The 23050-nt window shown below is 40.1% G+C and overlaps 1 protein-coding gene across 6 annotated transcripts in view; it reads left to right on the top strand.

The window, feature by feature from the left end:
* Positions 1-22739, top strand: part of Abcb4 (ATP binding cassette subfamily B member 4) — a 92506-nt gene extending 69767 nt beyond the window's left edge. For all 6 annotated transcript variants that reach the window (XM_008822485.1, XM_029558315.1, XM_029558316.1 and 3 more), the window contains 12 exons: positions 1478-1624; positions 2633-2737; positions 3347-3424; positions 4622-4705; positions 6584-6787; positions 11497-11597; positions 13659-13799; positions 16092-16248; positions 17166-17363; positions 19204-19410; positions 21837-21983; positions 22485-22739. In XM_008822485.1, coding sequence (XP_008820707.1) covers positions 1478-1624; positions 2633-2737; positions 3347-3424; positions 4622-4705; positions 6584-6787; positions 11497-11597; positions 13659-13799; positions 16092-16248; positions 17166-17363; positions 19204-19410; positions 21837-21983; positions 22485-22691 — 1776 coding nt within the window. In that variant the 3' untranslated portion in view covers positions 22692-22739. The remainder of the gene's footprint in view (positions 1-1477; positions 1625-2632; positions 2738-3346; positions 3425-4621; positions 4706-6583; positions 6788-11496; positions 11598-13658; positions 13800-16091; positions 16249-17165; positions 17364-19203; positions 19411-21836; positions 21984-22484) is intronic.
* Positions 22740-23050: the final 311 nt, after the last annotated feature.

Raw genomic sequence — 23050 nt, 5'->3', positions numbered from 1 at the left:
AATAATCAGCACAGAGGGGCAAATAATGTGCCAAAGGAGAGGGCAAGAGTAAGTCTGATTAGAGGGGCCTGGGAATAGCCCCCTGAGTGCACAGAAGAAAAGAATTGGAGGAAGAGACTCATAATCACCCTGGAGACTGGGTCTTAAAGATGTCAGCCATGGAAGAAAAAAACCCCTAAAGTTCAGTAAAAATGGGTAATTTGAAAAGAAAGGGCTGAGTAGAACCTATTTCTGTGTACTCTGTCTCATAGACATAAAATCAGTCCAACTAAATTAACTCATGAGTGTGGGATTCCATGTCTATGGTTGTTTAAAGTTAAGTTGCTTTTGTAGCTGGGTGTGGTGGCGCACGCCTTTAATCCCAGCACTCAGGAGGCAGAGGCAGGCAAATCTCTGTGAGTTCAAGGTCGCCTGGTCTACATAGTGAGTTCCAGGCCAGCTGGGGCTACAGGAGACCCTGTTTCAAAAAGACCAAAATAAATAAATAAACAAGGTGAATGACTGCTCAGGTAGTACACCCAAGGTATACCTCCACATGCTTGTGTACCCTCACACATGTGCACCCCCACATTTGAAACAGGGTCTCCCTGTAGCCCCAGCTGGCCCGGAACTCACTATTGAGACCAGGCTGACCTTGAACTCACAGAGATCTGCCTGCCTCTGCCTCCTGAGTGCTGGGATTAAAGGCATGCCACCACACCCAGCTAAAATATTCTTTATGAGACCTAAATCCTTCACACTTGATCAGAAATTTAGTTTAGTATTTGCTGAGAATGTGCCAGGAACTGAGTACATTCCTAGGAATATAAAGACATAGTCTTCACAGTTAAAAAAAAATCAGTAGAAAAGAGCCTAGTATAGAGAACAAATTTGCAGACCACGAAACAAGCTGTGAAATAAAAAGACATCTGCTCCGGGAACAGTGGTCAAAGAAAAGTGTGATTAATTTGGAAGCACTGGGCAGAATTCTAGGGTGAGGGTGGGGAGCCCAAGCCCATGTCCTTTGATTAACGATATTGTACATTTGTAAGGACACTGACCCACCTGTTCACACCTATGGCCTCATTTGACGCTGGTGTCACTGCTATTGGAACGACAGGCTGCAGCATTATTCTAGGATGAGAAAACTACAGCTGAGCTCACCTGGCTCAGCCATGGCTGTCATAGACCCAGAACTGTCCAAGTCCAGAGCTGAAACGTGGATCCCAGGTCATTTATGCCCAGATCCTGCTGCCTCTCAACCTGCAGAGGCTAGAACAGAGACACCTGATCACACCATGGAAATTGCCTCTTCTATGTACGATTCATAATCTGTATGTGCTGTGTCATTGGCGGGCACTGTCCTGTATTCCCTAGTGAAGGGCTAGCCATTTAATTTGCAAGATTCTTGAGGTAATAAGCCATGCCTTCTCTGTGTCCACAAACACTATGAGTGGTTGTGTTTTCACCTGCTTGTTCTGATATTTCTATGTTCTAGGATGCAAATGTGCCACCAGTGTCTTTCCTGAAGATCCTGAAACTGAATAAAACAGAATGGCCCTACTTTGTGGTAGGGACAGTCTGTGCTGTTGTCAATGGGGCCCTGCAACCCGCGGTCTCCATCATACTGTCAGAGATGATCGCTGTAAGTCTGAAAACACCCCGTGTGGCCTGAATGCAGCAGTCCTTCAGCTGCTGCTTACCCTAACCTCACCCACTCTGGGGTTAAGCTGCCTCAAATTAAACTAGGCCAAAATCCTTAGTTCCTTTTTAGGCTAAGGGAAAAGCTAAATTGATCAGTTTTATGTGAGGTGTATTTTACCACAAATTGAAATAACTGTAACCTTTGAGCCATCTTATGACATTAATGAACTTATAAAGCCTGAAGTCAATGAAGAAGGTATTCTAATTAGCTCTCATCATGTAAAACCTGTATCAGGCACAGGCACCTCATTTGTTTACTGAGGGGGGCTGGTCTTTGCTGGTAGTCCCTCAGGGTTTTTACCCAGTCCAAGACCAGGCACAACAGGGAGTGGCATTCTGGAAGCTGCAGGAGTAGCAGGGGGCCAATATGTAGCAGTCCTCCAGGAAAGGCAGGAGAGAACAGGCTGATCACAGATAAGGAGCATGTGGAGCAGCCTTACCACACACCCCCATTCCTGGCTAGGTAGAGTTCTGCTTTGTACAGTCCCAGGTGTCCTCCATAGCCTACCCCAACATTGGCATCACTGTTGGAGGCCCAGCTATCCCACGTGTCCCAGAAGCAAGCCCAGCTCTGGACATCTGGACTAGTCTCCAGTTTGAACATAGTTATTAGAGAAAAGGAAAGTGATTCTCAAAGTCATAGATCCAGAATATAGAATAGAGTTTTCAGGGGTTAGGAGGAGGAAAAATAGGGAAATATTGTTTAATGGAATATTGAAAATGCCCTGGATCTGGAATGTGAGAGAGGCTATACAACAACTTTTATGTGCATATATCACCAAATCGTCCACTTAATAGTGGCTAAATTGGTCCATTTTACCACAAACCGAAAAACGCACGTATTCAAAAGCTACATTCAGAGATGTGGCATTCAAGCATTATATAGGGTGAGAATGAACAAGGGTCAATCTAGCCAGCTAAGTGAGTGTTCCAAAATGTTCTTTTCTAGATCTTTGGCCCTGGGGACGATGACGTGAAGCAGCAGAAGTGCAATATGTTCTCCCTGCTTTTCTTGGGTCTGGGGATTCTTTCTTTTTTCACTTTCTTCCTTCAGGTAAGTAGCTATAATTTACCCTTCTCTTCAAGTCTGCAATGGAATTAGACAAATTATTACTTATTTACTTACTTACTTACTTAATTAATTAATTAATTAGTAGTAAAAGGAAATTGTCTGGCAAGGAGGCTTGGGGAAGTGCAGCCTAATTGTTCCTTAATTCAAGAAGAGGTGGAGCTATGCCAGCGGACTCATTTGCACTTAACAAGTAGAACACCCTTTTTCTATAGCACAGTGACTAAAATGTATCTCTGTATAGAATACTGTTTCTTCTTATTTTTCAACCATTCTATAGAAAGTATAGGAACATACCAAACACTGTAGTTAAATACTGTATCTTAGTTAATGAGATGCTGCCTTTAAAAGTTACTGAAATGGATGAGAAGACAAAACTTGAAGGATTCAAGTGTTACAGTCCCAACATATACTAACGATTCAGCAGTGCCAGCATTTTAAGTTGGTACTCCAAATTAGTATGTGGTCATAGGCTTTTGTTATTTGAAGAATTGATTAACATATAAGTAATGTGAAATCAGTGTGAATGCATGCAGTTGTGTCAGGACACTAATGAAAATCAAAAGGAGCAAGAGCCTTTGTTTTCTCCCCCAGGGCTTCACATTTGGGAAAGCTGGTGAGATCCTCACCACAAGGCTGCGGTTCATGGCTTTTAAAGCAATGCTAAGACAGGTGAGCATATTGGATTTGGTGCTTAGGTTTCTTTCATTTTAAGGCTCTTCCTGCTGCAGTTGGTATGCTAACGGTCATATTTCCCTGCCAAGACTTCCAAGCAAGACTGACCTTCCAAGCAAGGGTCCTACAGGTTGTCCTTGTCCTGCAAAAGCCAGAGTCTTCTCAGGGTTTTCATGGAAGTAGGCTTCATTTCAGTAGCTTTTTGGCTTATTCTGCAACTATATCAATGTGAATGCTCTTATTTCAAGTACCAGTGTTTCTTTTCTGGATCCTGCACAGACCATGGTCAGTCTTTACAGACTGTAGGGTGCCTTGGTACACAGGAGAAGATGGTAGGTAGCATTCATGTTTGTGTGCCACAATCAGCTTTCTAACTAGGTTTTTTTCAAATGCTGATAATTATGTTTTGTCTTTTTTGAACTCTGTTTTTACATTAATTCACTTATCAGTTCTTTGAAATATTACTTATTATCTAAGTTCACATTCTAAGGTAGGATGTGTGGGAAATGTGCAAACATAGGTGTTCCACTTTTAAAGAAAAATTGTAGAGATCCAATTGACTTGACTTGGTTACATCCCTGTTGATAGCAGGGCTCATGGTAGGCATTATATTTTGAGCATATCTGAGTTGGTAATTCTTTTTGGTAGTTTTTAAACTGCTTATATAGGGGAAATAATTTTACATGAAAGTAAAAGATGTCCTGAATAAATATTTAAATTAAAATAAGATCTATGACACTTTTACAATCCCTGTTTAAACAAAATTTTAAAAAGAAGCATGTTGAGAACCCAATGTTTAATTTCCATGCCTAGAATTTACAAGAAAGGCATGTCCTATACAAGACCACCCTCCTTAAATCAGAGCAGAGATGTTTATAGTGAAGTTGGGGTGATTCAATATAGCACCAGAAGGGGCAATGACTTTAGGTGATGAACCTGCTTCTACCTCAGACTGGAGATTTCCTTCTTGTCAGGGAAGGGCAGTCAGGAGGCAGAGCCCAGTGTGTATGTGGCTGGCTGTGTGCCCAGGATTGTGCCTGGAACTCCACTCTGTACAGGTTTCCCTTGAGTTTCAGTACCAAAGTTCACTGTAGAAATTTCTCCCTTGTTGGGGAGGTTGTCTTGTTTTTTTTTTTTGTTGTTGTTGTTGTTGTTGTAAGCTGATTTAGAGATTTTTTTTTTTTTATTCCACAGGACATGAGCTGGTTTGATGATCATAAAAACAGTACTGGTGCACTTTCTACAAGACTCGCGACAGATGCTGCCCAAGTCCAAGGAGTATGTAGATTGTACTCCGCTGCTATTTTTCTTTAATAAATAAGCAAGCATATGGCATAGCAACACTGTTAAGATGCTTTCAGCTGGGGAATAGCTTAGTGTTGGACAACTTGTCTAGTATGCACAAGACCCTAGGTTCAATTCCTGTACTGACGAGAAAGAAAAAAAAAGATGGTTTCAGTTGGAAATGTTATAAAACTCAACCAAAACTTTCCTGAACAATAAGAAGAAGACTAGATTTCCAGGCATGTTGACCCACTGGCTCATAAATCAGACACTCAGGTTCCTTCTGTTCATACGGTGTGAGCTGCCTCCTCAGTATTGGCTTCATCAGGCTCAACAAGTCAAGCTATAAGCTTCCTTGTTTCCCATCAGTGAAAGGGCACATACCTGTACCTAAACTTCCCTTAACTCTAATGGGAGCTAATGTGGGTCACACACTCCATTTTGAACTAATAACTGATCAGGGTCTCTGCCCTGAGCAGTTTAGGTCTCAACGCTGGAAGCTGAGGAGGGTGCATTAGTTACTTTTCTGTTGATGTGATAAAATACCATGATCAAAGTAACTTCTAAAAGGAAGAGATTATTTGACTTACAGTTCCAGAGGGGTAAGAGTCTATCATGGCTGGGGAGGCATAGTAGCAGAGGTGACTGGAGCAGAACGCTGAGAACTTACGTCTTGAAACATGCACAGGGAGCAGAGAGAGAGAAACCCAAAATGGGGCATGCCTATGAGTCTCAAAGCCCACTCCTGGTGACATGCTTCCTTCACAAGGCCGCACCTCCCAAACCACCACCACTTCAAGAACTGAAGCCAAGTAAATACTTGGAGCCTATTGGGGAACAGTCCCATTCAAAGCACAACATTCCACTTCCTGGCCCCCCTAGGCTCATGGCCGTATCATAATGGAAAATTAATTTAGTCCAGTTTTAAAAGTTCTCATCTTTAACAGTCTCAACACTGTTCAGAAGTCCAAAGTCTCTTCTGAGACTCAAGGACTCTCTCAACTATAACCCCCTGCCAAATTAAAAAGCAAATAACATACTTCTAACATACAATGGAATAAATTCACATTCCCATTCCTAAAGGGAGGGAAGCATACTGAGGAAATACTGGACCAAAGCAAGACTGAAAACCAGCAGCACAAACACCAAATTCTGTAGCTTCATGTCCCATGTCTGGGGCTTTGTTCCAAAAGGCTTAGATGACTTAGCCCCTCCATCTTTGCTGCCTACAACATACATCTCTCTCCTTGGCTGATGCCATTTCCTGTAGGCAGCTCTTCTTGGCAGATAACTCACAGTTCTAGCATCTCCAACATCTTAGGGTTTCCACTGCCAACGAGGCTTCACCTTCACAGATTCACAGAATAATCTACCAGGTCTTCTTGGCCTTCCAGGGCCTTCTCAAAGAACTCCCCTGCTCTATGCTGCCTGGCCTCAGTGTGGTCCTAGTTTTCTGAACTGTACAACCACTAATCCAGCCTTATATGTGTTTGTGGTAGATGGTCTTTAGGAGGTGAGTACTTTGTAACATGGTTTTCTAGAAGAGTATAATTTTCTGTCTGAACAATTGAACCAAATGGTCTTTAAAATTACAAATGTTGGGGTTGGTACCTTTATGAAAAAGGCATGTGGCCCCACAGTTCGTCCACAAAGCAGAGCAGGTGATTACTTGGGTCCCTGTTTGTCACATGGGTAGGAGAAGGACGAGTGTGAAAGTTATGCCAAAGCAAACCTCATGAGTTGGGCACAGGTGTCTTGGGTTTGTGGAGAAAAGAGTGAAAACCCTCCTATCCTTCTGACCAGAAGGCCCAAGGGTGGAGCCCATGGGTTTGGAATGTCACGTACAGCTGCATTATTCTTTTTCTCTTGCAGGCCACAGGAACCAGGTTGGCTTTAATTGCACAGAACACAGCCAACCTTGGAACTGGTATTATTATATCATTTATCTATGGTTGGCAGTTAACCCTTTTGCTGTTATCGGTTGTTCCATTTATTGCTGTATCAGGAATTGTTGAAATGAAAATGTTGGCTGGAAATGCCAAAAGAGATAAAAAAGAACTGGAAGCTGCTGGAAAGGTATGTTAAATAAGGTGTCAGGTAGTAGAGGTGTGGTTTGTGGGCATACTTTGCTTGAATTGTTGAATTATACTTGTTTTAATGTTCTTACTATAAATAATTTTCAAGACAGTATAAAATATTTTTATTAATAATGCTTAAGGCTAAAAGAGATGATTAATGTAAAATTTTTAGCCTCCAGAAAATATGTATTATAAAGATCTTTCAAACTGTCAAAATGCATTTCATCTTGACTTTGTCTTGACGTCATTGTTAGAACAAATGTCACTATTTTACAGATAAAACTTTAAGGCAGAGAATAGAAGTGAATTATTCAGGGTCAGACATTTGGCTGTACTTGGCTTTTTTTCCCCCTTCTTGGCAGCTATCACTACTGTTAAAGTGCTAAAGTTAGCAGCCACCAGATGGCAGTAATGCCTTATTTTGTGGTTTCCTGTCTAGTGAAAATTGAGCTAACATTTCCTGAGAAATAACAGACCAACCGTGTGACAACCATTGTACTAAGTGTAGGCACTTGTTCTTAGTTATCTTCACAGTAATGCTGGGAGGCAGATGACAGTGCTGCTTCATTGTGTGTGTGTGTGTGTGTGTGTGTGTGTGTGTGTGGCAGGGGGGTTGGTGTGGAGGTTGTGCATGCACAGGAGAGTGTGGGCGTGCAAGCACTGGCCTGTGCATGCAGAGACAAAGAGGCATAGTGGGTGTGTGACTTCCTTTGTTGCTCTCTTCCTGTTCTCTTGCTACATGGTCTCTCACTGAACCCGAAGCTTGCTATTTTGGTAAGACTGGCTGCCCAGCAAGCTCCCAGTATTTGCCTGCCTCTGCCCCCAAACAGTGGGGTGACAAGTATAAGCAGCCATGCCTGGTTTAACCTGGGTGCGGGTATTTGACCTAAAGTCCTCATGCTTACAGAGCAAGAGCTCTTGTCCACTGAGCCATCTCCTCATGTCCTTCATTTTGCAAATGTAGAGGTGTGAGCTAGGATACAGTCCAAGCCACAGCTCTCACCAGGACACGCGCTATAGGTGTTTACATATATCTGAATCTACATATAAACATTTTATTTGCAGCCTAGATACATTTAGTTTATGTGTTAAAATGTAGCTTGTGCTCATGAACATTTTTGTTCTTAAGGATAGAAACATCATCCTTTATTGAAACATTAGGATGTAAAGCAGATAGTGAATGTAAACCGGGAGTTTCCATAGCACAACTTTTAAAACGCCTTCACAAGTTCTACTGCAAATGTTCTCATTATAGCTATGTGAGATGAGACAGATAGTGTCTCCACCTTTAGGGAGGGAGATAGCCTCTGAGGCTGAGTGATTCTGCATATGTGTGATCGCCATGAAAGGATAAGATTAGAGCTGGATGTGGTGCTATATGCTTGTAATCCCATCACTCATGAGGTTCAAGACCATTTTGGGCAACATAGCAAGACACTGTCTCAAAAACAAAATATAACAAGCAAACCAAAAAAAAAAAAAAGCAAAAGGGACAGCAGGATGGCAATGAAGCCTGCAGCCATTCCCACCTCCCTAACAGGCATCTGCTGTAGCTCCAGGCAGGGTCAGTGTCCTCCAAGCTTCAACTGAACATTTGTCATTTTCACCTGCTCTGGAATCACAGCTGCCTAGAAACATGCATGGCTCCTGGACTTAATTTCTGGTTTCCAGTTGCTAAAACATCCTGTTGTCTGCCATCTTTAAGATACTTTAGGCCACTATTTTCTTCATGTCTGTGTGCCATAGCTAACTCCTGGAAAAAATACCTTATAGCTTTGTTCCCTCCCCCACCATCCTACTGTCCTTCTTCATTCTAGAAGAGAAAATTGTCGCAATGAAAATACATTTTCCTGGGGCTGGAGAGATGGCTCCATGGTTAAGAGTGCTGGCTGATCTTGCAGAGAATCCAGGTTTGGTTCCCAGCATCAACATAGCAGCTAACAACCACCTGTAATTCCAGTTCCAGGGGATCCTAAGCCCTCTTCTGACCTCCACAGGCTTTGCATACCATGGTTCACTTACATACAGACAGACAATATACTCATACACTTAAAAACAAATTTAAAATAAAATTTTTAAAAGAAGTTTTCCTTAGATAAGTTAGACAGATGAAACCATCTTGGAAGTCGCTACCATAGTAGCCATTACTCTATTAAAAAATTTAGTACTTTTGGGGCTGGAGACATGGTTCGGCAGTTAAGAATACTGTTTTTGCAGAAGACCCAGGTTTGAATCCCAGCACCCACGTGGCAGCTAACAACTGTTCATAACTCAGGTTCCAGGGGATCCGACAGTCTCTTCTGACCTCTGCATGCATTGCATAACACGGGTGCACTTACCTGCGTGCAGGCAATACACATAAAATAAAAATAATAAATTAAGAAAAAGAAATTTAGTATTTTCATAAAAATGAAAATTATCAGAATGTTTGCAGTAGCAAGGCCGTCAAAATTGAATAGTATCACAAACAAAACAAAAGCTTTCAGTTCCCAGCCTTCGCCTTGCTGTTCATACTGGATGATGTTGGAGCAGACCCTGGCTCCACTGGCCTTTACACCTTGGAGAAATGAGAAGTCACCCAAGATACTGTCCAAGTCCTAACTTCCTGAAGCTCTGTTATCTTGGGGATCGGAGAAGGAATGACTTACTGTGTAATCTAATGCTTTAGTTGCTCCTTTAGCCTAAGAGACTTTAAAACCATGAGAGATTAGAAATGTTTTCATTTCTAGAAATTCAGTGAGTTCAATTTAGTTTGCCCAGCTTAACTATTGATTTACTAAGAGAATGAGGGTTAGAAAGAAGGTTCTAGCCGGACATGATAGCTCATGATCCCAGCACTTAGAAGGCAGATGCAGAAGGATTGCTACAAGCTTAAGAGCAGTGCGGTTCACACTGAGTTCTAGCCCAGCGGAGCTCCATGTGAGACCCTGGTTTGAAAAGAAGAAAAAAAATGTTCTGGATGATATCCACCCTCATCACTTGTTTAAAAGAAATAATCTTTTACCTGGAACTTTATTAATAGATAAAGTATGTAAATGAATTAGGATGACTTCATTTCAGTTTTCCAAAAAGGTCCTGGTATAGTTGGGGGAGGGAATAAAAAATATTATTATATCCACAAATCATATTTGTACTCATAACATGATTCTCTAAATAAAATCTTAATATATTTAAAGAATGCCAATTAATTATACCAGTCTGCTTCTTGTTATTCAGCTTAGTGAATACAGCCTACGTTTTCATGACTATCTTGACTAGGTTCTGTTTACTGAGATGAGGAACCTGTAATACCAGAGCTAAAATGCAAAGTTAATCCATTACCAGGAAATCAGAAGTTGAATGTAAGCTTGTTTACATTTATGGCTGGGTGGAGCAGCACAGGACAGTGGACTAAGAACCATACCCGGCACCAGGTGGAGGCCTGGAGTGACTCTGCAGCTTTAGGCAAGTAGGGAAATGCTCCTGCACCTTAGTTCCTCATTGGTGAAAGAGGAGCAATATTTACCCCACAGAGTTGTCCTGAGGCTAAAGGACACTGTGTCCATCATAGAGGTAACATTTGGGCTGTTACTACTCTTAGAACTTTCATTTATTAAAAAAAATATAAAGTTTTTCAGCCTAAGGTAACAAATATCTTTCACTTACAATGGAAAACTGAAATAAAATCTTAGAGCTAATAAAACAAAAGCATAAAGTTTAAGACCTGATACAGTATATTCAGGTGACTCAGCCCAGAACCACAACTTAGACTCAACATCTAAGTCAAAGACAACAGAGTTGGGCTATAAGAATGAAAATAAGCCTTTAATCCCAGCACTCAGGAGGCTAAGGGCAGGCAGATCTCTGTGAGTTCAAGGCCAGCTTGGTCTACATGATGAGTTTCAGGTCAGCTGGGGCTACAGGGAGACCCTGTCTCAAAAAGACCAAAAAACAAACAAAAAAAAACCTTCTGTTTGGTTTAAAGGGGTTTGATATAAAAGACACATTTCAAGTACAGGCAGCAGTGTGGTGGCTGGCTCTTAGATCCACAGCTGTATTCTCTCTGAGTCTCTCTGCATATCTGTTCCACTCCTCAATCACCCTGCATTCAGACCTGCTTCTTATGCCAAAAATGGCTTCCCAAGTGGCGACTTCCCTGAATCCATGGAGCCATCCAACAAGTACTTTCCTCCAGCTCTAGGGAACTGAATCTGAGTAATATAGGTCAAGCAGGTTTCCTTGGTGACTCGGGTCATATTGTTTCTATTTGTCATCTTTCTGCTTGTGAGTGGGCAGCTTGTCTAAGAAGAGGTGTGTTCAGGTGAAAATGACTATCGCCAATGGTCCCTCAGAAACAGTTGCTTAATCCTTTCTTCTATGACCCTACCCTATAAGAAAGCAAGGTCACTAAAGGGCTGTGAGTAAAGCCAGTCATGTGACTGCCCAGTAGCAGGGCTCTGAGTACAGCCATGGCGCTGGTACCATGGTCTTTATTCTTGCCCTCCAGTGTCAGCCTCCCTGAGCATCCAGAAACTTAGCTACCACACTGTGCACAAGCTCCATGGCCAGTTTTGTTAGAGACTTGGTCTTTAAGAACACGTTCTGTCTTTTGCCTTTAATTGAAGGACTCTTAATATTCAGAATACATTTTACGGAACCCTAAGCCTTATATATATTTTTTATTTCAGAAACAAAATACCATTTCTAATTAAGGTCTTTCTGTTACAGATTGCAACAGAGGCAATAGAAAACATTAGGACTGTTGTATCTCTGACTCAGGAAAGAAAATTTGAATCAATGTATGTTGAAAAATTGTATGGGCCCTACAGGTAATAACTACATGATTGCTACACACCTACTGCTTCCCCAAGGCCAAGTTGTTGCTCCCCACAAAAAAAAAAACCCGGTACAAACTTCTGATCTAAGCAATGGAAAAGATGTTTCTCTAATAATTATCTAAGTCCCTGAACTAGACTTTCATATTACTTGTAAATATAGTAAGACTAGGTTTCTAAGGGTTGAAATATAAAGAAGATTGCCTAAGAATTTAGTTATTGTAATCCAGTTGGGTGACTCAGGATGAACATTCTCTTAAGGAGTTACTCAAACCTTTATTTTCTTGAGTATGTAGGCAGATCCAAGTATGAGTCATATTTACTGTATTCAAAGCACTGTATCCCATTTGTTTTCTGAATAAGGACCAGATCCAAACCTTCACTGAAGATAAAGGCACGTAGCCTCTTTAACTGGCTTACAGTTGCATAATTTTAGAAACCCTCAATGATCTGTTTGACATTTGTCTCCATCATGGCCTGGTTTTGTAAACAATTTTTATGCTGACACAATTGAGCACAGATTGTAGATTGGTGCAATAGCGGGTGCTTTTCTTTTTGAGACAGGGTTTTACTGTAGTTCAGGCTAATCCACAACCTACTATATGGTCCAGGTTAGCCTTGAACTCATGATCCTTCTGCGCAGCCTTCAAAGTGCTGGTATTTCAAGCATGTACCACCATGCCTGGTTATGGAAGCAGCAGTTTTGAACATTTGCATATCTGAGCAAGGATCTTTGAAATTCTCGATGTGTTCCAGTTTTTCAGTTATGTGTATGTTATATGATGCTAAGGAACATGCAGTACATTTTTCATTTTGATGTTTGGCATGTGTATAAATCATTACCTATTACCTTATGGTATATTTTGAACTTCAAAGAATAAAAGAGGAGACCTGGCGTGGTGGCACACCCCTGGAGTCCAGCACCTGGGAGGCAGAGGCAAGCGGATCTCTGTGAGTTCAAGGCCAGCCTGGTCTACATAGTGAGTTCCAGGACAGCTGGGCTACAGGGAGACCCTGTATCAAAAAAAAAAAAAAAAAAAAAAAAAAAAAAAAAAGGGACACAAAAAGGCGCAAAATATAAAAAAAAAAAAAAAAAAAAAAAAAAAAAGAATAAAAGAGGAGCACAAAGCTGGTCATAATTTAAAGACTGAAAATGGTTCGATAACATTAAGTGTATTTCCATGGTTCTGGTCACAGTATACAAGTTACACTACCCAAATCAGCGATGCTGTGAATTTTCTCTGTCAAATGCTTTCTAATTTGAAAGTAAAATTATTGGTTTTGGGGGGAGGATTTAGAAGCTTAAAGAGTATAGCAAGAGGTCTAATTAGAAATAGTACAAAACAAATTTTAGGTGGAGCTGGCAGGATCTAGATTGGAAAACCTGATGTGTATCTATACAAATTTCAATTATCTAGCTTTTGTGAAATTGGAATGAGTTTTTTTTGTTTATTTTTGTTTTGTTTTGTCTTTTTGAGACAGGGTCTCCCTGTAGCCCCAGCTGTCCTGGAACTCACTATGTAGACCAGGCTGGCCTCAGACTCACAAAGATCTGCCTGCCTCTGCCTCCCAAGTGCTGGGATTAAAGGTGTGCACCACCATGCCCGGCCTGGAATGAGTTTTAACACAAGAGACTACAGCTAGTTACAGGATCTAAGATAACAGTATATAGATAAATCTGCATTCAGATAATTTAAATGTTATTTCTAATATTGGCATCCTAAATATTTTGACACAATTCTTAAATCATAGGGTCTAAACATCTGAGTTATTTAAATAATGTACTATAACAGTTATGACTTGAGCAACCACTATGTGCTAAGCACTATGGTAGAAGTTTATGTTGTTTTACTCTATTTAGTTCTCAAAACAATTTTGCGAGATTATTTCCATTGTAGAAGTCAGAAAGCTGTTTATAGAGACTGGATTACCTATTCAATTTGACATCCTTAAAGGCAGGAATCAAGCCCAGGGAGACTTTCAACTAGACTGTGCTGTTGAAGCTGAGTAGAAGGTTATGAACAATAACTGTGGATAAACTCATTTGCTTCCTAGGAACTCGGTGCGGAAGGCACACATCTATGGAATTACTTTTAGTATCTCACAAGCATTTATGTATTTTTCCTATGCTGGTTGTTTTCGATTTGGTGCTTACCTCATTGTGAATGGACATATGCGCTTCAGAGATGTTATTCTGTGAGTAGCTTTAGAAATATTAAGATGATTTTATGATAATTCTATGATAGGATCTCAATGGGCTTATACAAACGTTTGAAGTAGAAAAAAAAACAACTATCCAAAGATGAGATCAAGGAGTTAAATTTCCTGGAGCCTTCACTCTGGTAGGCACAGAAATCTGATCTTGTCAATGCCCAAAGTGCAGTGTCATCAACTCAGTGGTCTGAAATTAACCATGCTTGTGAAAATGATCATAAAGCATGAGTTTGACTGTATGTGTGACCCCAGTCAGGACAGAATGTAGGCAGAGACAAATTATTAGAAAGCTGTTCAAGACCCTGGGGGTGTTAGCTTGCTGTTTTTCTGTAGTCAACACATGGTCTTGACAACAGGATGGGAAATGTTTGACTAAAAATATGGCAAAGCTATTCTCTCCCCTAACTGAGAGTCAAGGATCAATTTTCAATCTTCCACATGTGAGTAGCCAATGTTGTCAGCATTATTTATTATAGGGACTACCCTTTCCCCAGTGTCTGTTGTTTGTGCCTTTGTTGAGAATCCTTTGGATATAGATGTATGATACATCTCTGGAGTACCTGTTATATTCCATTGGTTTATGACAATACAATGCTTGTTCGGCTATTGTGGCTCAATAGTATGTCTTGAAATCAGGTATTATGATGCCTTTAGCTTTATTGTTTTTGCTCAGTATTGTATCCTGATTTTTGTGTTTATGTTTTCATATGATTTTTAAGATTATTTTTTACAGTTATGTAAAAAATGTCATTGGTATTTTGATTGGGGCCGCATTAAATTTGGAGATTATTTTGGGTGGCATGGACATTTATTTTTAATATTTTATTTATTATTTTTATTTTATTTTTATTTTGCCCACATATATGTCTATGCATTTGTCTCAGCATGTGTGTGGAGATCCAAGAACAACTTTCAGGAATCAGTTCTCTCTTCCACCATAGGACCTGGGAATTTAACTGAAGTCTCAGACTTGTGTGGCAGTGCTTTTACCCACTGAGCCATCTTGCATGCCCTTGTTCTTCTTTGTCTAAGTCTTTGGGATATATCTTTAGGTTGTAATTGTTTGAAACCTTTCTCTCTTTTTTTTTTTTTGATGTTGGCACTCAATGCTATAAATTTTTCTTTTATTACTGTCTTTCTGCTTCCCACAAGTTTTAGTATATTGTCTTTCCATTTTTGTTTCAAGAAATTGTTAATTTCCTTTCTTATTGAATTTGTCATTTGTTCATTTTAAAGTGTTTTGTTTCATCTCTGTGTACTTGTAAAATTCCTTTTGTTGTTGACATCTTGTTTTGCTCCTTCGTGATCAGAAAAGATACAGGATTTCTTTTTTTTTTTTTTTTAATTTGGTCTTTTTGAGACAGGGTCTCTCTGTAGCCCCAGCTGACCTAGAACTCCCTATGTAGACTAGGCTGGCCACGATCTTACAGAGATCCCCCTGCCTCTACCTCTGCTGTGCTAGGACTAAAGGTGTGCAATACCACACCCAGCTCAATATTTTGATTTTCTTGAATTTAAGATTAGTCTGTTCTGTGGTGGCACACACCTTTAATCCCAGCACTTGGGAGGCAGAGGCAGGAGGATGTCTGTGAATTCAAGGCCAGCCAGGTCTACATAGTGAGTTCCAGGCCAGCTGGGGCTACAGGGAGACCCTGTCCCGAAAAAGAAAAAGAAAAAAAAAAAAAGATTAATCTGCTCTAGAGGAAGTTTCAGGAACTGAAAAGAATATGTATTCTGCAGCTGTTAGATGAAATGTTCTGTAAATGTCTGCCTGATAAATCTTATTATTTAAGTACAGTGATTATTAGTACATGTAGTGTAGTATTGAAAAAAATCACAAACTGGAAGTCAGAACTATTAACAGAATAGAAAAATCACTCAGTCTGGGATTCATTGAGCCCTACGACCTCATTAGGTTTCAGTTTTTTCATTATTAAAAGGGTGTAACTGGCCATTTAAATTAGTTAAGATCACAAATCAGAGTCAGTCATCAGGTACTTCAGGAAAGAAAATAACTTTGGAAGGTTACATTAACTCCAGGAAATTAGGAGCGCCTAAGTGGGAGGTGGGATAGGACATGGACGTGGACAATACCAAACTCTGGGACACTGAGGATCTTGCCTCTATTCTGGATTTCTTTTGTTAGTGGAACTTCATGGAAATGTGTGTGAGCTTGGGCAAATGCGGATTAAGGGGGAAATATGGATGTACCCATGAGAAGTTTGCTTTTGAAGATGTTCTGGAAGCTCATTTTAACCCTTCTTCTTTACCCAGGGTGTTTTCAGCAATTGTGTTTGGGGCAGTGGCTCTAGGACATGCTAGCTCATTTGCTCCAGACTATGCAAAAGCCAAACTGTCTGCCGCCCACTTATTCAGCCTGTTTGAAAGACAACCTCTGATTGACAGCTATAGCAGAGAAGGGCTGTGGCCTGTGAGTTCTTTCCTGTCTGATGACTATTTGATTAATTTTTTTTCCTAAAGGTTTTCTTCCTGCTAGATCACAATGACACGATACATCATATACTCAGCTTATTTTGTGATGTTTATGCCATTAGTATCTAACTTCCCTCACATTTAAAATTTTTAATAGAACTTTAAACAAAAGAAAAACCAACTTTACTAGAACAAAGTAACTGTGACAACAGGTTAGTCGTCTCTACATGAAATTGTTGGCGTATAGTATAGTCACGCTGATGTAGTTAGTGATTTGGCTTTAATTGCATCCATAATTGCTGGATTATAGTTGATAAAAAGGCCTTTATGTTTGCAATGAGAACAATAATCCTGTTTTATTATCTACAAAGGTCAATTCAGAGCAGAGTTCCCTTTGTATTTCACAAGCTGCTTCATACAGCAATGTGGGGAAAGGGGCTGGAACTTATATAGTCCCTCCAGGATTTCAACAAGTATTTCATGCTCTGAGAAAATTACTGGGCCCAGTAGGCAAGATGAGGAGAGTGAGGTAAGGGAGCTGCTGGGTTTGAGATACTGGCTGTGCACTCAAACTACATATTGCTTGCTGTGTCTCTTAAGCATTTGAGCCCTTGGCCACTGGCTGTACTCCAGCCTCAGAATCATCAGCAGGTGGGAAGGAAAATGTTTATGTTACATGAACCAGAACTTGAATTTTGAGATCATGTCTTTATGGTAATTTTTTGTCTAACCTATACCCCATCTTCACTTTCTATAATCATAACTTGCTAGCAATGTGAACTGGTGCCAGTAGTGAACTGAATATGCATTTCATGTTTAACTATTACAGTTTTTGGTAAAGCTTTCTTGAAATAATATTTTTACTTCTAGTAATCGTTAGACTGATTATAATAAAAATATGGCAAAAAATTTTAGGAAAAGTTTGAAGGAAGTGTGACATTTAATGAAGTCGTGTTCAACTATCCCACCCGGCCAAACGTGTCAGTGCTTCAGGGGCTGAGCCTCAAGGTGAAGAAGGGTCAGACACTGGCCCTGGTGGGCAGCAGCGGCTGCGGGAAGAGCACGGTGGTCCAGCTGCTTGAGCGATTCTATGACCCCATGGCCGGGACAGTGGTGAGCACACTTTTTTAGTTTCTTAAATTGATTTAAGGCTCTGTTTTATGTGGTCAGACCAATGTTGTCATATTGGAAACAACTGGATGAGTGAAACCTGTAATCCTGTTTGATACAGTGACTATGCTCAGTAAACTACAAACTGACACCTCTATCAGATAAATATATGGGGACAATACGGCATATATCTGAAACTTGGTGTTGCCCGGGAAATATTAAATATAGAATTGACCCCTGGCCTCCAGTGGGCCTTTTGGCTCAGCCTGACCTACACTAGCTTATAAAGGCAGGAAGGAGACTACATCCTCTGCTTACAGCAAGCAAAACAAGAACAGAGGCACTGTGTGCTCCTCCTTGAAGCTCTTCACTGTCCACTGACCTCTTCATTGTCCACTGACCTCTTCTGCAGTTTCCATTGAGTTCTATCCTTAGTGGAGCTCTATCCTGTCAGAAGAGAAGAGGGGGAGGTTTAAGGCTGGCAACTCTGGTGGGGGGCGGGGTGGATAAATCCAGAGTCAAGCGCTCACACTTGCGGAGTTCAAAGTAGACTCTCAGGACAGGCAGGTGCCTACTCATTCTTCCCCCACTGCCTTCTTTGCCTCATCTCTAAGCTTGAGCTCTGGCTCTCTGACCTTGACCATCAAGCTCATTCATATTTGGCTTTCATCATAAATTTCTGGCATCTATCTGTCTTCACGGAGTGAAGATCTGTCTCTAACTGAGAATGCCTGTATCTGCCTGGGGATGGCATCTGTGACCTGTAACATGAGTGCTTACCCTCAATTATTCAGTCAACAAATGGAAAAATTGGGACAGAAGGGATGGCTCATTTGGTAAAGTGCTTGTTGTGCAAGCATGAGGATCCAAGTTCAGTCCTCAGAACTTATGTAAAAAAGCCTGGCACAGAAGTGTGCATCTGTAACAAGAGCAGTGGGAAGGCAGAGACAGGGGGATTTCTGGAGTTCATTGACCATCTAGTCTAGCCAAATCAGTGAACTCCAGGTTCTGCAAGAGACTATCTCAAAAAATAATGTGGGGAATTATTGCAGAAGACAGCCAACATTGACCTCTAGTTGCTACAGGCAAAAGCATATATGTGCATGAGTATGAGCATACACACACATGGTCATGTACAGACACATGTGCACACACATACATATACAAAAGTCAAAGAAGTTTAAGGTTGGCAACTTTCAAAGAAAAGGAGAAACAGGACCTGGGGCGTTTTTTTTTTTTTTTTTTTTTTTTTTTTTTTTTTTTTTTAAAAAAAAAAAAAAAAAAAAAAAAAAAAAGAGGACGATAAATCTTTCACTGTGATATATCAAAATAATTAAGGGAAAAAAAATTTTTTTTAGTTCCCAGTTCAAAGTACAGTCCATCCCGGGGGATTTTTTTTTTTTTTTTTTTTTTTTTTTTTTTTTTTCTGATATGCCTACATGGAGAAGATAAGGTCAAGTTGAAGGACTGGAGCATTCTGGGGACAGCAAATTTGAGTATAACACCTTGATGCAACTTCCTAAAGGCAGAGGATGGCACACATACCTGGTGAAGGGCAGAGAAGATAAAGAGACATGTTGAAAGACAAGACAAGACCAATGTATTACAATCGCTTCACCATTAGACCAAAGCAAGGATGGCTTAACTGTCATGAAAATCATCTTGCCAACCATGCTGTCATTCAACAGCTTAAGTATCAGAGGTCCAAGCCTTGGCATTTTGCAACTGCTGATGCACACTGTAACTAACAGTCCTTTAGATAATTAGTCATTTGCTCTGCTGGTTTTTTTTTTTTCACCCTCTTTTTTCTAAAAGACTGAGTTTGTGGTCTCTGTTTTTTCAGCTCTTAGATGGTCAAGAAGCAAAGAAACTCAATGTCCAGTGGCTCAGAGCCCAACTGGGCATTGTGTCCCAGGAGCCCATCCTGTTTGACTGCAGCATTGCTGAGAACATCGCCTATGGAGACAACAGCCGGGTCGTGTCCCAGGATGAGATCGAAAGGGCAGCCAGAGCAGCCAACATCCACCCTTTCATCGAGACACTGCCCCATGTAAGTTAACTCATGACTTCTTAGCTGGAATCAAAGTAGACTAGTTTTTAGCTCTGAAATGGTTACCAAAGTTCTTCCAACAGTCTTGCAACAAAGTGAGTTGATGTATTAGTATAGTCGCCTTGGGGAAGGCACTGACCTTAAAGATGACAAGTTCCTTATTTGCAAGTGGAAATTTCATCACACCTACCTCATGTAGTGAGAAGCTGAATGAGGTGATATAAAGTTCAGAGCACGTACTGGTGGTTTAGGTTATATTTGGACTACTGTAATATTTGGTATAGCTGATGTGCCACCTTTCCCAAAATTTAAGCTTTTGATTTTGAGAAAGTTAGAGATTCACATGTAGTTATGAGGAATACAGAGTTCTTTCTGTATCCTTTACCTTGTTTCTCCTAATAATAACACCTTTCAAAGCTATAATAAATAATAACTGGGATATTGACATTAATACTCTCTGCTGATATTATTCAGACCAGTTCATTCATTCTTTTAAAAATATTTATTTATTATTTTTATTTTATGTGTATGAGTGTATTGCCTGCATGTAAGTACATCCTGTCATGCAATGCCCTTGGAGGTCAGAAGGGTCAGATTCCCTGGAGTTACAGACAGTGGTTAGCTGCCATGTAGGTGCTGGGTATTGAACTCAGGTCCTGTACAAGAGCAGCCAGTGCTCTTGACTGTGGAGCCATCTCTCCAGACCCCCAGTTCATTCATTCTTATTGTGTGCGTGTATGTGGTGGTGGTGGGGTGTTGTGCATTATAATGCAGGTATAGTTTATATACCAACACATTAAAGATACAGGGTGTTTCCATCACCATGATGATCACTGGTGTTGCCATCTTTCTAATTACACATCCCTTCTTCTCACTTCACTCTCCCCACCTCTGGCAACTGCCAATCTGTTCTCTATTTGCTCCATTTTGCTACTACTGCAAAAATATTATACAAACACATGCACTGCATAAACTTGCAGGATTAGCTTTTCTCATTCAGCACACTTGTCTGAAGTTGTTTGTCCTTATAAATTATTCCTTTTTATTGCTGAGTAGTATTTCATGATATTAATGACCCACAATTAACCTTTCTCTTGTGAAAGTTTACCACAGTTATTAATGAATTTGGAACTATAAACCTTTGAGTACTGAGGTTTTGTATGAATTTTTTTAAGTTCTTAAATTTTCTGGAATAAACGCCCAACAGTACAATTGCAAATCCATATGGCAATTACATGCTTGGTTTTAAAAAAATACCACTACCCAACTGTTTTCTATAACTGCTCACACTGTGAGCTCTGCAAACCAAGCTGACTAAAATCTACATTTTTATCATTCTATGCTCTTCCTTAGCCTAGAGTGTTTTCTCAAAAGCCAGCCTCCTAAACTATACCAAGATCTTTTCCCTTTATCTCCTCTTTTTAAAATCTTCATTCCATCTTGTCCCCAAATTTCCTCCTTTCTCTTTCATAGCATGTTATGTGTACTGTTACTTTGGTATTTCACATTGAGTGTTCTCGCCCTTTGTGTGTTTCTTTTTTTCAGTCTTTTTGAGACAGGGTCTCCCTGTAGCCCCAGCTGTCCTGGAACTCACTATGTAGACCAGGCTGGACCTGAACTCACAAAGATCCACCTGCTTCTGCCTCCCAAGTGCTGGAATTAAAGGCGTGTGCCACCATGCCCAGCCTCTTTGTGTAGTTCTGTCTCTAGAGTATAAATTTCTTCAAAGCAGAAACAAAGCTGAATTCATTTAAAAAATTAGTTATTTATTTTATTTTATGTGTATGAGTGTTTTGCCTGTGTGTATGCAAATACATCATGTGTGTGCAATGCCCATGGAGGCCAGGAGATGGCGTCAAATTTCCTGGAACTAGAATTGCAGAGGTCTGTGAGCCACCATGTTGGTGCTGGGAACAATACCTAGATCCTCTGTAAGAGCAGCCAGTGTTCTTAACCTCCAAACTATTTCTCTAGCCCTTTGGATTCATTGATATATTTCTCACAGTTCCAGATACACCAGATACTTAATAAATATTTGAGTAAATATTCATTATTAAGGTATTAAGAGAGAATAAATTAGTCTCTACATGCGTTATATAACTTCTTCAAATAAAAAAAATATTTGTACATCTAAGCTATGATGACAATGACATCAGATCTGATGGAACTATGATAATGACAAAATTCAATATGGCTCAAATTCTTGTGACAAAATACTAGTGAGAACTAAAGTTACTAGTGTTCTAGCTCAGCTTTGAGAATAAACATTCTCTGAATTTGAAAATATGTTATTTTATTACAGAAACTCCTGTTGACCAAATGTTTCCCTTATAAATAGAATTGTCGAATGTTAGGCAAAAATTATTGACTCGACCACCCACAGATTTTTCTTTAAACTTATAATTTTGTTAATGACTGACTTGCAGAAATATGAAACAAGAGTGGGTGACAAGGGGACTCAGCTCTCAGGAGGTCAGAAACAGAGGCTTGCGATTGCCCGGGCCCTCATCCGACAACCTAGGATTCTACTGTTGGATGAAGCTACATCAGCTCTGGATACTGAAAGTGAAAAGGTCTGCGTCCATCTTTTTCTTACTAATTAGCAAAGCAGAAGGATGAGAAGCAAATATGGGAAAAGCAGACACTAAAATTTAGATGGGGTTACCTGGAGGTAATAGAGCATTTGATTCCAGTTTTTCTAAAAATAAACATATATTTTGTAAACATAGAGCAAGTATTCAAAAGGAAAAAGATGCAAAATCACAATTTTGGCACATTAAATAGAATAATCAAAACTTAGAAAGGACTCACAAAGGAGCTAAATAAAATGATATGGTAATATTCAGAAAATTTAAATAATCAGGAGGATCATTCACATCATGGAAGTCTGTATGAAAATTAAAAAGCAGATCACAATGTAGACCTATGTAAAATATGCATGCATAAAGTTGATTCAAAGAGATTAGACAAGAAATGAAAACAGTTGAAAAATCTAGGATGACAGATTTTTCATTGAATGTTCAGATTTGTTAATATAATTTTCAGAACAAAGCTTCTGTTTGACTTATCCACAGGTTGTCCAGGAAGCCCTGGACAAAGCCAGAGAAGGCCGCACCTGCATTGTGATCACTCACCGCCTGTCCACCATCCAGAACGCAGACTTAATCGTGGTGATTCAGAATGGCAAGGTCAAGGAGCAGGGCACCCACCAGCAGCTGCTGGCACAGAAAGGCGTCTACTTCTCAATGGTCAATATTCAGGCAGGCACACAGAACTTATGAACTTTTCCTGTTATAGCATATTTTAAAATAAATCATTTTACAACTTTATGACTTGCAAAAGAAGTTTTTAGTTTGTTATTAAATATAGGTCTATCTTATTCCACATCAATTTAAAGCATCAGACTTCGTACTTGATGTTACAGCATCTGAAGCTGGACAGTTGAAAGCAACATCTACCTTGACAGAATGTGGAAACAGCAGCATGGCTGTCCCTGAGCTGTCACCAATACCCGAAGAGAAGAGCAAAGCTCTGGTGTATACAGGGTAGGGCTACAAGTTGCAGGAACAGAAAAAGTTCCTGTGTTCTGAATAGGTAGGTGATGACAGGATTGTTTGGAAACAAGTTTACCAAGAACAAG

This window comes from Nannospalax galili, unplaced genomic scaffold (genome assembly GCF_000622305.1).
Source record: "Nannospalax galili isolate Female #2095 unplaced genomic scaffold, S.galili_v1.0 scaffold85, whole genome shotgun sequence".
NCBI lineage: Eukaryota > Metazoa > Chordata > Mammalia > Rodentia > Spalacidae > Nannospalax > Nannospalax galili.
Note: the sequence above shows the minus strand (reverse complement) of the source record. Positions and strands in the feature narration are given on the sequence as shown.